Below are 12,962 nucleotides of genomic sequence, written 5' to 3' on the forward strand. Positions count from 1 at the left end.
GCAGATGGGCTCAACTATTCTTGAATTGCTGCGAGAAAGGCCTGTCAAGAGCAGGCCCCAACGTGAATTCTGCTTGTATCTGTTCATCCCTACAAAGGGATCTTTGTAAGCATATATCTGAGAAGATTAAGTGTGAATGTGACAGTTGTTTGAAGGCACACGTGTCACAAAGGTACAAGTCTCATACAGCTGGAATTGGGTGGAGTTGCTTGCTGAGTACTTGTGATGGCAGGCCAAGGGCTTGCCCACACTGGGCTTCAACCATGAGTTGAGGCTGATTGAGCCCAACAATTATGGGTATTGTTCACATGACAATACAGTGGTGCCTCGCAAGACGAAAAGAATCCGTTCCGCGAGTCTCTTCGTCTTGCGGTTTTTTCGTCTTGCGAAGCAAGCGGATTAGCGCTATGAACGGCTTAGGGGCTTAGCAGATCAGCTGATAAGCGACTTAGCGGATCAGCTGATAAGCGGCTTAGCGGATCAGCTGATAAGCGGCTTAGCGGCTTAGAAAAAGGGGAGGGGGGAGGGGAAAAACCCACAGGAACTCGCAAGACATTTTCGTCTTGCGAAGCAAGCCCATAGGAAATTCGTTTTGCGAAGCACCTCCAAAACGGAAAACCCTTTCGTCTAGCAGGTTTTCCGTCTTGCGAGGCATTCGTCTTGCGGGGCACCACTGTACACACAACCTCCCCTTACTGGGACAGTGAAAAGAAGGCAGTTTGCATTCCTCTTCAGTTAAGGCGGCAACTGAAAAGTTTATGTGATCTGAGGGAAGGAGAACTTCTTCTTGTTTCCTTTGTAGAGTACAGTCAAACCTTGGCTGTCGAACGTAATCCGTTCCGGAAGACCGTTTGACTTCTGAAACGTTCTCGTTCTGAGGCGTGGCTTCCGATTGGTTGCAAGAGCTTCTTGCACTCAAGCGGAAGCCGCGTCAGACGTTCGAGTTGTGAGGAATGTTCGAAAACCGGAACACTTGCTTCCAGGTTTTCAGCGTTCAGAAACTGAAACGTTCGACAATGGAGCCATTCCGAGTTCCAAGGTTTTCCTCCAAGGAAAAGGAGGACATTATTTCTGCTTCTCCGCTTCTAGCTGCTCACTGAAGACTAGATAAAGGGCCCACCTAATAATATTATGGGGTAGTGGTACTGAAGCATGGCTTTGTTTCCGATGCAGAATGGAGCTTTGTTTGTGGGGGCCACCTTGCCAGTTTCAATTTGCAAATTGGGGCTTTGTGCAAAGTTTGCTTCTGTGTAATGTATGTAACAGCCCTCAGTGGTGATACCTGCTAGTAGCTGACACATTAGTAGTGTCTTACTTTAGTGTTTGTGAATATCAAGAAAATTGTGTTTTTCACTGTGGTAAGAAAAGAAGAAGACAGCAAAAACATTTAAGTTTTTCAAAATCTTTGTGGCAATTTTGCTCTCTTTGCATATATCAAGGAGATACTTGCCTACCACTTTGGGACCACCAAATTACCACCTAATTAGAACTTCTAACTAGTTCTGAGTCAGCAGAACAAGCTTTGAGAAGTGACTGCTCCAGTGTAATAAATAAAGCAAGTGGTTAAGATTCCAAGGAATCGTGGATTATGGTCATTTTTGTCAAGATGGAATGATGGCAACAGATTGGCAGCCAGAGGGAAGGAAATAAGGGTAGAAGATAGCACCATTCTCCCCCCACAAGTTGTTGCAAGGTCTGTTTTAAGATAAGGGACAGTGATTCTGGAAGTGGTGACACCCAGCGGCACATAGGCATGTGATTAACATACTTTGATTACTGTCGGCAGTGCTTTTCCTAGTATGGATAGGCAGACACGGCTATATAAACGATGAAGGTTGTTTGATATTCAATGGCTCCATCGACACTGTAAGACAGAGCTCTGACTCTCATCCTGTACGTCTCTGGTTCCCGCAGAGGCCTGGTGGTGTAAACCACTCCTTTCAAGTTCTCATCTCTGAGTGCAAAAGGAATTGTCAAATCCTCGTTCGCCATGAGGAAACTTGTCCTCGGGTGCATCACTCCGTCTTCAGTGTAAGCAACTAGTCGGATTAAATCCTGATTGGCAGCAATGCCAAACGGGAGGGACATAAATTTGTATTCCAAGGCGTAAGGACTCAAGGCACACTCCAGATCGTTGGGTGGGCAGTTCTTGAGGCAGAAGCTAAAATAAACACAACTATGAATGCCTGGGCCATGACTGCATTGGAACAGCAATATATAGTGAAGCAATTGTGCCTTTTAATTCATATAGCACCACTCTCAGGTGAGAGATAAGAACCATAGGCCTGTAATTTTATTTATTTAAAATTTATATGCCTTTTTTGTAAAAAACAAAACAAAAGCCTTTGTTCTTCAGAAACCAGGCTCAAACTACATGTTCTGGGAAAATGAATAGGTGTTTCCTGAATCTCCCTGATAACACGTAATCGAAAAAGTGAATGCTGTGATGGTACAACATTCGCATTTTCCTGCATATCGCACCACTGTGTTCACCTAATGCTTAGAAGGAGAGGCAAAAGCTAGCATGATGTCACATATATCAAATAATAACAGTGAGAAGTGTGTCAGGTGTCTACATGTCTCCCAACAGCCTATAATTTGAGCCTGTTACCCCTTTAGCTAAAGTGTGGGCAGATTTTTAAAAATCCACTTTCTTTCAGCCAAAGACACTGAAGACAAACAGAAATTGAAGAATTATTTCTTCCCCTACCAGCTAAGACCTAGCCACCAAAGATCAGGTAAGTTAAATGGCTTTTTGGTGCATTCAACACATACTTAATGGAGTTCCCCAATAATAGGGTTGTTGTTTAAAGGTTTCCTTGAAGATCCAGCTTTGTTAAGAGGTGGAAAGGCAAGGCACACAGATATTTTAACTAAATCGATTAAAATGTTACCAACATGCATATATGGTGCATGGATGGGTAAATTAAGGCAGCTTTCCTGCTGGTCATAGAGATCACAGTGTGATACAGAGGAAGGACCCCTGGAGGACTGGCAGAAGCCAGTCCACTGAATTATGCCCAGAGGTCTCTAACAGCCCTCTCAGGGGCCGGTGGTTAGGGATAATGGGAGTTGTAGTCCAGCGACATCCAGATTCCACATCTCCTAATCCAGGCATTGGCAAACTCAGCCCTCCAGCTGTTTTTTAAGACTACAATTCCCATCATCCCTGACCTGGTCCTGTTAGCTAGGGATGATGGGAGTTGTAGTCCCAAAACAGTTGGAGGGCCAAATTTGCCTTTGCCTGTCCTAATCTATAAGAGGCTATGCCAAAAGAGTCAATGTGTTCTTTTGGAGCAACCCATGGCACAGTGCCTGCTCGTGAAAGCATAGAAGGAACTTAGCCAACACATGATTCGAGCTCTTCTGAGGTCAGAAGGAAGACTTGCAGTGTATATAATAATTTTAATAATAATAATAATAATAATAATAATAATTTATTTGTACCCCGCCCATCTGGCTGGGCCTCCCCAGCCACTCTGGGCGGCTCCCAACAAAGATGAAAAGTACACTAAAATGTCACATATTAAAAACTTCCCTGAACAGGGCTGCCTTCTGAATGTCAGGTAGTTGTTTATCGCTTTGACATCTGATGGGAGGGCGTTCCACAGGGCGGGCACAACTACCGAGAAGGCCCTCTGCCTGGTTCCCTGTAACTTGGCTTCTCGCAGTGAGGGAACCGCCAGAAGGCCCTCGGAGCTGGACCTCCGGGCAGAACGATGGGGGCAGAACGATGGGGGAGGAGACGCTCCTTCAGATATACTGGACCGAGGCCGTTTAGGGCTTTAAAGGTCAGCACCAACACTTTGAATTGTGCTCGGAAACGCACTGGGAGCCAATGTAGGTCTTTCAAGACTGGTGTTATATGGTCTCGGCGGCCGCTCCCAGTCCCCAGTCTAGCTGCCGCATTCTGGATTAGTTGTAGTTTCCAGGTCACCTTCAAAGGTAGCCCCACGTAGAGCGCATTGCAGTAGTCCAAGCGGGAGATAACCAGAGCATGCACCACTCTGGCGAGACAGTCTGCAGGCAGATAGGGTCTCAGCCTACATACCAGATGGAGCTGGTAAACAGCTGCCCTGGATACAGATTTGACCTGTGCCTCCATGGACAGCTGTGAGTCCAAAATGACTCCCAGGCTGCGCACCTGGTCCTTCAGGGGCACAGTTACCCCATTCAGGACCAGGGAATCCTCCACACCTGCCCGCCTCCTGTCCCCCAAAAACAGTACTTCTGTCTTGTCAGGATATATAAGACTATTGCATGGACTGGCCTCTTATGCAAACGTTAAGGAGATCAGTCAAAAAAGCAATCTGGAGAAACTAACACAACTGAATAGGAAACATACCCAGAAAGAGGATCTCGTTGATAATTTGGTGGGCAAGGCGTATCTATACACTGATAGCTTCCTCTCGTGTTAAAGCACATACGATTTGGTCCACAGTGGATGTTCTGTTCAAGGCACTCATCTATATCTGATTGGTTATCAAAGGAAAACAACAGATAAGCAACTCATTGATTTCAGGTTATGTTTCACCCACATCGTAACAAGTAAACTGAAAACTCTCCCAGCCCATAGACAGCAAAGGTTTCTTACTACTAATAAAAACATAAGGCTGTACATAGGGATGGACAGAGCTTTAGGAAATAAAGCATAGAAATAAATAAGGGGGTTTTTGCTATGCAAATCTGGCATAAAATACCACTTGCTTGTTATAATGAAGGATGCTGGGAGACAGCACAGTTCTGCCCTTCCCAAAAGAGAACCCTGAAATGATACATTCCACAGGCATAAATAAGGACCACCATTTAATTAATTAATTAATATCTTAAGATAGGTTCTACCTACAGTAGTCTCAACATCAGCTGCAGCAGGCTAATCTAACATCTGTCTGCAAAGGCCTTTATGAGCTGGATGGTGCAAATGTTATACTTCTCATATAATATTTCCTTTTGCTACCAACTTATTTTCTCACCTTGGCACGTTTTGCCATTGGGCATAACCTGATAGCCAGCTGGGCAGAAACACTGGTAACTCCCTAAAGTATTCCTGCAATCATGCTGACAAGCATCTCTGTTCTCACATTCATTAATATCTGTAAAAAGAAAAAGAGGGGGAAAGTGGGGGGTTGAAAACATAAAATATTGAAGCCAACGGACAAACTAATAATGAAAAATATATTTGATGCACATCTACAGAAATTAAATTCTTACGCAGACATAATATCCTGAACCATATGAAGGGTATGCATCGCTTTATGTATTTTTCTTAGATTATGCACTTTAGCAAATTTGAAGAATGCTATCCCAATCAAGATTTTTGACCTTAAGTTACATGTAGTTTTCAAGAGCTCTAAACTGTTAGACCATGAATCTTTGGCTGATGCTTTCCACAGGCACTACAGACTGACTGGAAAAGTTAGTCAGTGGCTGATGCTCTGAAGGCTGGCAAGGGTTTGAATGAGCAAAGTCAAAAGTCACGCATGTCTTCTGGAAGCCACTGAGCTAATTAATAGATGGCTCCCCAGAGGCAAATCCCTCACTGGGCACAAATGCCTCCCTCACACCCTCAATGAACTCAGCTTCTTACACCCAGAAAATTAGACAACACTATTGCTGAATTTGGCAACTTTTGGGGGGGAGGGTTGGGTAGCCACCATAGTACAGCAGCAGAATGTTGGAAATGAGGAACTAGGAGACAGCTAAAACCTTTTTTAAAAAAAGTTAGGGCTTTGGTTTGAGCGAGGATATGCATTTTGCAACATCAATGCAGGTGTTGCGGCACCTACACATGTTTTAAAAAGTGATTTTGGGGGGGGGGGGGTGAGCGTTGTGCTCCTCTGCCCCTTAAGTTGACACCAGCCAATTTTGAAGCCACACTCTGGACCTCAGTCTAGCTTCTCAAGAGAGTTTCTACAAATGCCCCTGAGACAAGTTCTCATTCCATGCACTTTGAATTTTTCCCCAATCACCTGGCACATGGGTCAAAACTCTAAAATACAGTGGTACCTCGGGTTAAGTACTTAATTCGTTCCGGTGGTCCGTTCTTAACCTGAAACTGTTCTTAACCTGAAGCACCACTTTAGCTAATGGAGCCTCCTGCTGCTGCCGCACCGCCGGAGCACGATTTCTGATCCCATCCTGAAGCAAAGTACTTAACCTGAGGTAATATTTCTGGGTTAGTGGACTCTGTAACCTGAAGCGTATGCAACCTGAAGCGTATGTAACCTGAGGTACCACTGTATGAAAATACCGTATTTTTCGCCCTATAGGACACACTTTTCCCCCTCCAAAAATGAAGGGGAAATGTGTGTGCGTCCTATGGGGCGAATGCAGGCTTTCGCTGAAGCCTGGAGAGCAAGAGGGGTCGGTGCGCACCGACCCCTCTCGCTCTCCAGGCTTCAGGAAGCTCTGCGCAACCCTCAGGAGACCGGCTCCGAGGGTTGCGTAGAGCTGCCTGCAGTCCCGGGCTCAGCGCAGCTCTGCACGGCCATCGGGAGCGGGGCGCGAAGTCCCGCCCGGCTCCCGGTGGCTGCGCAGAGCTGCCTGCAGTCCCGGGCTCAGCGCAGCTCTGCGCGGCCATCGGGAGCGGGGCGCGAAGTCCCGCTCGGCTCCCGATGGCTGCGCAGAGCTGCCTGCAGTCCCGGGCTCAGCGCAGCTCTGCGCAGCCATCGGGAGGGGGGCGCGAAGTCCCGCCCGGCTCCCGGTGTCTGCGCAGAGCTGCCTGCAGTCCCGGGCTCAGCGCAGCGCAGCTCTGCGCGGCCATCGGGAGCGGGGTGCGAAGTCCCGCCCGGCTCCCGGTGGCTGCGCAGAGCTGCCTGCCGTCCCGGGCTCAGCGCACTTCTCCCCATCGCCATCCCCACAAGCTCGGGGGACAGCGGGGAGGCGGAGCGAGCCTTCCTGCTGTTCCCGGACCTGGTTCTTCCAGCCCCGCACCTGGGGGGAAATAAAAAAAAATTCTTTATTTGCCCCCCAAAAAACTAGGTGCGTCCTATGGGACGCAAAATACGGTACATAAATCTGCCCATCAGTATGCAAAGCACAAGCTTTATATAAACTGTTTTTCAACCATTTCAACCCAAAGCAGACCTCATTTTGTGTCCAATATAATGTTTCTACTGGACCACACCCTGGCATTCCCTCGCTTTAGACCCATTTCCATTGAGGTGAAGAGCAGTTGGGTGCATGCAAAGCTATTTGCAGTCAATGATGGAATTTATTCTTACCCAAGAGGGGGGGAAAGAAGGTTGATATACCCAGAAAAGGACAGGGGGACACTAAATGGGATGGATATGCTCTGCTCTGCCAAAATATCTTTTCAGTTGTTTGGGGAGAAAGTGAAAGTTACATATACAGCGGTACCTCATTTCCTGTAAGTCGAATGTTTGGGTTTTCGAACGCCAAAAACCCAGAAATAACTGCTTTTTGAATGCTTTTCAAAAGCCAAACATGCCACACAGCTTCCGTTTTGAGTTTTCCGTGAGTAAATGCTTCCGGAAATGCATGCTTCGGTTTTCGAACGTTTCGGAAGTCGAACGGTCTTCCGGAATGGATTACGTTTGAAAACTGAGGTACCACTGTATTGGTAAAATCTTATTATAGAGCATCTATATCATATCTGTGTGCAAAAGCAACCTAAACAATAGGCTGAATGAACATCTTTATGGAATATGCATATTATGTATACATATATCTCTATACACACATACACTTGACATTTACCTATACATTTGTTATTTCTTGCCTCATAGCCTTCAGGGCAAGTCTCTCTAAAATTCCTTTTAGTCCTGGTGATTGGACCTCTGCTGTTCCTATACTCTGAGTAGGAGCTGTAGAGATTGGATGAGTGCCTGACATATTGCTGAGGTCGGTAGTTGTCTCTCACGGGGGAGAACTGTGCATAGTTATGGCTATTGTAATAGCTGCCATAATCTGGCAACCTCTCCAATCCAGCGCAAGATTTGCCATCGCCTAATAAATGTTGTCCGGGAGGACAGATACACTTGAAGCTGCCGGGGCTGTTGGCACATTGATACGCACAAGGTCTAGGCACTTGTTCGCATTCATTTATGTCTGCTCATGGGACGCAACATACCATGTGACGTGGGGAGGGAGGGAGACAACACAAAACATTAAAAAGCACATCAGTCTACGGAACAATCTGAAATTACAAATGTGATCCTGATATCACAAAGCTCTCCCCGCCCCCCGAGCTACACACAAAGCATGCACTGGTCTTCCTGTTCACAAACATTAACTTGGCTGCCCAAACCTGCCCTTGACAAGCTTAGTAACACAAATGCTGTGTGACCTGTAAAAGGCAATAAATATTGAGTAAAATAGAGGCCTGGGTGAGCTTCTCATTGCTCTAGGTTTCACCTCCCCCCCCCCAAGACAAAGCTCCTAAGTGTGGCAGGTCCATTTCCTAAGAGGATTTTCTGAACATGTTAAGATCTGCAAACACCTGATCTGCAAGGAGAGTACTCTTTAACCTAAGACAGAGGCTTCAATCCTATACACACAGGAGTAGCCACACTGAGGATAGTGGCACTTACCGTATTTTTTGCTCTATTAGACTCACTTTTTCCCTCCTAAAAAGTAAGGGGAAATGTGTGTGCATCTTATGGAGCGAATGCAGGCTGCGCAGCTATCCCAGAAGCCAGAACAGCAAGAGGGATTGCTGCTTTCACTGCTCAGCAATCCCTCTTGTTGTTCTGGCTTCTGAGATTCAGAATATGTTTTTTCTTGTTTCTCTCCTCCAAAAACTAGGTGCGTCTTATGGTCTGGTGCGTCTCGTAGAGTGAAAAATAGGGTACTTTTAGCATGCATGCGCAGGGTTGCAGTGTAAATTTTTTCCCTTCCCTGCCATCTAAGAAATTGTAGGCTCTTGCAAACATCAACAAAGAAATAACAATGAAAAATAAGCGGAAAGGCACAGAGATGAGTAGCAAGCTGGTTTTAAGACAAGCAGCAGTTTAGTCCGTAACAAAACCTTGAAAGAAGCTAAAGGAACACAATTGCTACGTAATGGACATCATGCTAAAACGTTTGTTAGTGAATATTCCTTCTTTTAAAAACAAACGAAGCACATTTCACAGCATTCTTAAAAACAGTTCATTTGGAAATTCAGGTTTGCTTTCTGTTATCGTAGCTGCTTTTCGTGCCAGACAGGTAAATTTTATTTGGAAATGATACAGCACCGACAATGGCACGTTACCTAATTAGTGATGGATTCTCCAGTTATTTTCAGCTAGCGATGTTACGAGAAATCAGAGAGGAGGCCTCAAAATTCTAATCTCCCTGCTTGATTTGTAGGAGAATGAAAGGGAGCTCCCCAGGCCTGCTCACCACCCCCATGCGGCACTCAAGATAACGTTTATCAGGTAGGCAGAACTCACTTGCCCCTTAAATGAAAGAGGCAAGATGGACCCTCCTTCCGATTTGCTTCTTTCAAATGGAGATGCAGCCAGCAGGGTTTAAGCACAACTTCTCTCATCTCCGACTAATGCCACTACCTATCAGGAGCGATGAGAGTTGCAGTTAACTTGCCACAATCCCAGTTGTAAGAATTTATCTGCCAGTGCTGATACTTGCTATGTCTTATTTTGCCTTACTGAATAAAGACCCACCTTCTCAATGGGTTTTGATGCTTGAAAGCCTGCTCGGCAAGACCCAGTTTGTTACGGGGCCAATCAGTCTGCTGCTTGTTAATATCTACCATATTTTTCGCTCCACAAGACACACTTTTTTCCTCCTAAAAAGTAAGGGGAAATGTGTGTGCGTCTTATGGAGCGAATGCAGGGGGGAGGCTCTGCTCTCTCTTTAAAGAGCCGCGCCGAGCATGTGTGTGGCTCTTGCTGGCTTTTCCGCAAGGTGGGAGAAGGGACTGATGGGCTGCCCTCTGTCCCTTCCCCGCCTCCAGAAAAGCCAGCAAGAGCCGCTCTCTCTTTAAAGAGCCACGTCCCTCATCCCGCTTCGCTGAGAAGCCAGCAGAGCAAGCTGCGCAGCTCTCGCTGAAGCCAGCAGAGCAAGAGGGACGGAAGGGGCTCTGTGTAAGGACTCCCTTTCGTCCCTCATCCCGCTTTGCTGGGAAGCCAGCAGAACAAGAGCCACTGCGCAGCTATCACTCTTACTCTGCTGGCTTCAGCGAGAGCTGCGCAGAGGCTCTTGCTCTGCTGGCTTCTCAACGAAGCAAGAGGAGGGACGGACGGGAGCAAGCAAAGCGAGAGCCGCTTACATGGCTTCTGTCCCACTTTGCGCAGCTCTCAGTTTGCTTGCCCATCCCTCCTCCCACCTCACTGTAAAGCAAGCAAAGCACCTGTCCTGGTGTCTCCTCCTCCTCTTTTACAGCGAGGCGGGAGGAGGGATGGGCAAGCAAACTGAGAGCTGCGCAAAATGGGAGAGAAGCCATGTAAGTGGCTCTCGCTTTGCTTGCTTTAAAGCAAGAAAAGCAAGAGCCGCTTACATGCTCTGCGCAGAATATATTTTTTCTTGCTTTCCCCCTCTAAAAACTAGGTGCATCTTATGGTCAGGTGCGTCTTATGGAGCAAAAAATACATATTTTCAAACAACAATCCTTGTTTATAAAGTTAGGAGTTACAAATACCCTTTTCCTTGCTTACTTCCTGAAATTTTCCCCAGTAAACTTCATTCTTTTAGGCTGAATTTTGACTGCTCCATATACCTGAGGGAACATCCTTACACCACTGACTTTCTTTGCTTTTGTCTTCGTTTATCTTGGGGAAGTTAAACAAGACCTCTGCTGAGTGAGCCTCCTTAAATTTTGCAATCCCTGCTCTATGATATCTGGGAGAAGATGATGGACGTGGATCCCAACTTGTGTGTAAAGGAGAGTGCTAGCCAATTTGCATCAGGATAAAAATGTTGGAAGGCCCTGACCATGGTGCCTTGAAGTTACAAAGCCAGTGGGAAGACTAAAACAAGGAGCCCACTGAGCCCAAGGCCAAGCATAAGATGTGGATGGGACCTGGAGGACTGAAGTTTATTTGGAGTCATAAAAGGGAGATAAAGGAACTGTGACAATGCAGAACAAGCTGTACTGCACATGTGATTTTGCTTGCTTGTTTTGATATTTACAACTGAATACAGTGGTGCCCCGCAAGACAAACGCCTCGCAAGACGAAAGGGTTTTCTGTTTTGGAGGTGCTTCGCAAAACGAATTTCCCTATGGGCTTGCTTCGCAAGACGAAAATGTCTTGTGAGTTCCTGCGGTTTTTTTTCCCCCCCCCCCCTTTTTCTAAGCCACTAAGCCGCTTATCAGCTGATCCGCTAAGCCGCTTATCAGCTGATCTGCTAAGCTGCTAATAGCGCTAATCCGCTAATGGGCTTGCTTCGCAAAACAAAAAAACCGCAAGACGAAGAGACTCGCGGAACGGATTCTTTTCATCTTGCGAGGCACCACTGTACATGACTGGGGGCGGGGGGCACTAATATACAAGGAAGTTTTGTCATTATATGCAGAACAGCAGCTCAGATAGCCCACATACAAGCTACATTGTCTGGCACCAAGTACATGCAGTGCAGAGAACACTAGCCACTTGTTAAGGAGCAAAATAAAGCAAGGAACCATGCAGATTTAAGATTTGTCCCAATTCATCTTGCAACATGCATGTCATAGAATGCATCACCATGATACATGCAAGCTTATTTTCGCTTGGTGTGATATAAATTATTTTAACAGTCACATTCCCTGGGAATTGTATGCATTTGTGCTTGAAATCAGCCACTCTTATTCCCCCCCCCCCCAGTAAGAGGTATTTGAGGTCTAATTAGTTGTAGCTGAAGCCTGCTGATTTCAAGCAGTAAAGCATGTTAAACCCTTTTGTGGGTAGGTATAAGCAGCAGCCAGAATCAGATGGTGGGTACCAGAATAGCATTAATGTTTACCCAACCCCTGCTTCTAACTTACCCATACAAGGTCTTCCAATGCCATGGGATCGGTACCCTCTCGGGCACACACACCGGTAGCTTCCTCGCGAGTTTTCACATATCTGGTTGTAGCGGCACTGATGTGTACCATCTCTGCATTCATCGATATCTGACAAGGAACACAGAATCTTAAAAGTAACTGTACTTGTAAACAAACATTTAATAGCAGATATTTCTTATTCACATAGAGGTTAGCTACAAGGTTACCCAAAGCTGTCCCACCACTGTATTTTATTTTGTTCATTTTGTAATTCCTCCATGTTCATAGATGGATAGTATTCTCTCATAAGAGTGTGTTTTGCTATCCAGAATTCAGCCTCCTCTTGGGGTCTTGGATGTTAATACAGTGGTACCTTGGTTTTCAAACGCCTTGGTTCTCAAAGGCTTAAAACCCGGAAGTGTGTGTTCTGGTTTCGTTACATTTTTCAGAAGCTGAGCAACTGATGCGGCTGTTGGCTATTTTTTCTGAGGCACCTGCACCAGTCAGAAGCTGTGCCTTGGTTTTTGAACATTTGACTTCTGGAATGGATTAAGTTTGGTGATTTTGTTTTTGCTATTTATTTTGCATTTTTGTTTTTCAGGCTTTTTCGATTAATTTGTTTTTGTGACTGTGTGGAACCCAGTTCAGCTACTGAGGGATTGATTTTGTGACTGCGGAAATGGATAAAAGCCCCTCATCTAAACAAGGACTATCATCAGTGCAAGTAAGAATTTTTTTTTAAAAAAAATTAAATCATCTACAATACTGTCTTATTTATTTTATAGTACAGTACATTGATCATTGCTTTCATTTTATGGATCAATGGTCTTGTTAGATAGTAAAATTCATGTCAAATTGCTGTTTTAGGGGTCATTTTTAAAAGTCTGGAACAGGTTAATCCGTTTTGCACGACACACACACATGCAGAGTAAAAGTGTGTGTGTTGTGCCAATTTCTGATTCGTGTAGTTGTTCATGAGTATAACACATGTTTATGATTTTTGGGATATGATACCCATTACAGTGGTACTTCAGGT

General features: G+C 45.6%; 1 protein-coding gene across 2 annotated transcripts in view; it reads right to left on the reverse strand.

Moving 5' to 3' along the window:
* Positions 1–1,191: 1,191 nt before the first annotated feature.
* HMCN1 (hemicentin 1) overlaps positions 1,192–12,962 on the reverse strand; it is a 325,809-nt gene continuing 314,038 nt past the window's right edge. Inside the window, exons 103-107 of one of the 2 annotated variants that reach the window (XM_079980967.1) lie at positions 11,927–12,055; positions 7,720–8,070; positions 4,974–5,093; positions 4,346–4,472; positions 1,192–2,161 (exon numbers count right to left, since the gene is read on the reverse strand). In XM_079980967.1, coding sequence (XP_079837093.1) covers positions 1,795–2,161; positions 4,346–4,472; positions 4,974–5,093; positions 7,720–8,070; positions 11,927–12,055 — 1,094 coding nt within the window. In that variant the 3' untranslated portion in view covers positions 1,192–1,794. The remainder of the gene's footprint in view (positions 2,162–4,345; positions 4,473–4,973; positions 5,094–7,719; positions 8,071–11,926; positions 12,056–12,962) is intronic. The other variant, XM_079980966.1, reaches the window with a different exon arrangement.

The sequence above is a fragment of the Podarcis cretensis genome (assembly GCF_951804945.1).
Source record: "Podarcis cretensis genome assembly, chromosome: 6".
Taxonomy (NCBI): Eukaryota; Metazoa; Chordata; class Lepidosauria; order Squamata; family Lacertidae; genus Podarcis; species Podarcis cretensis.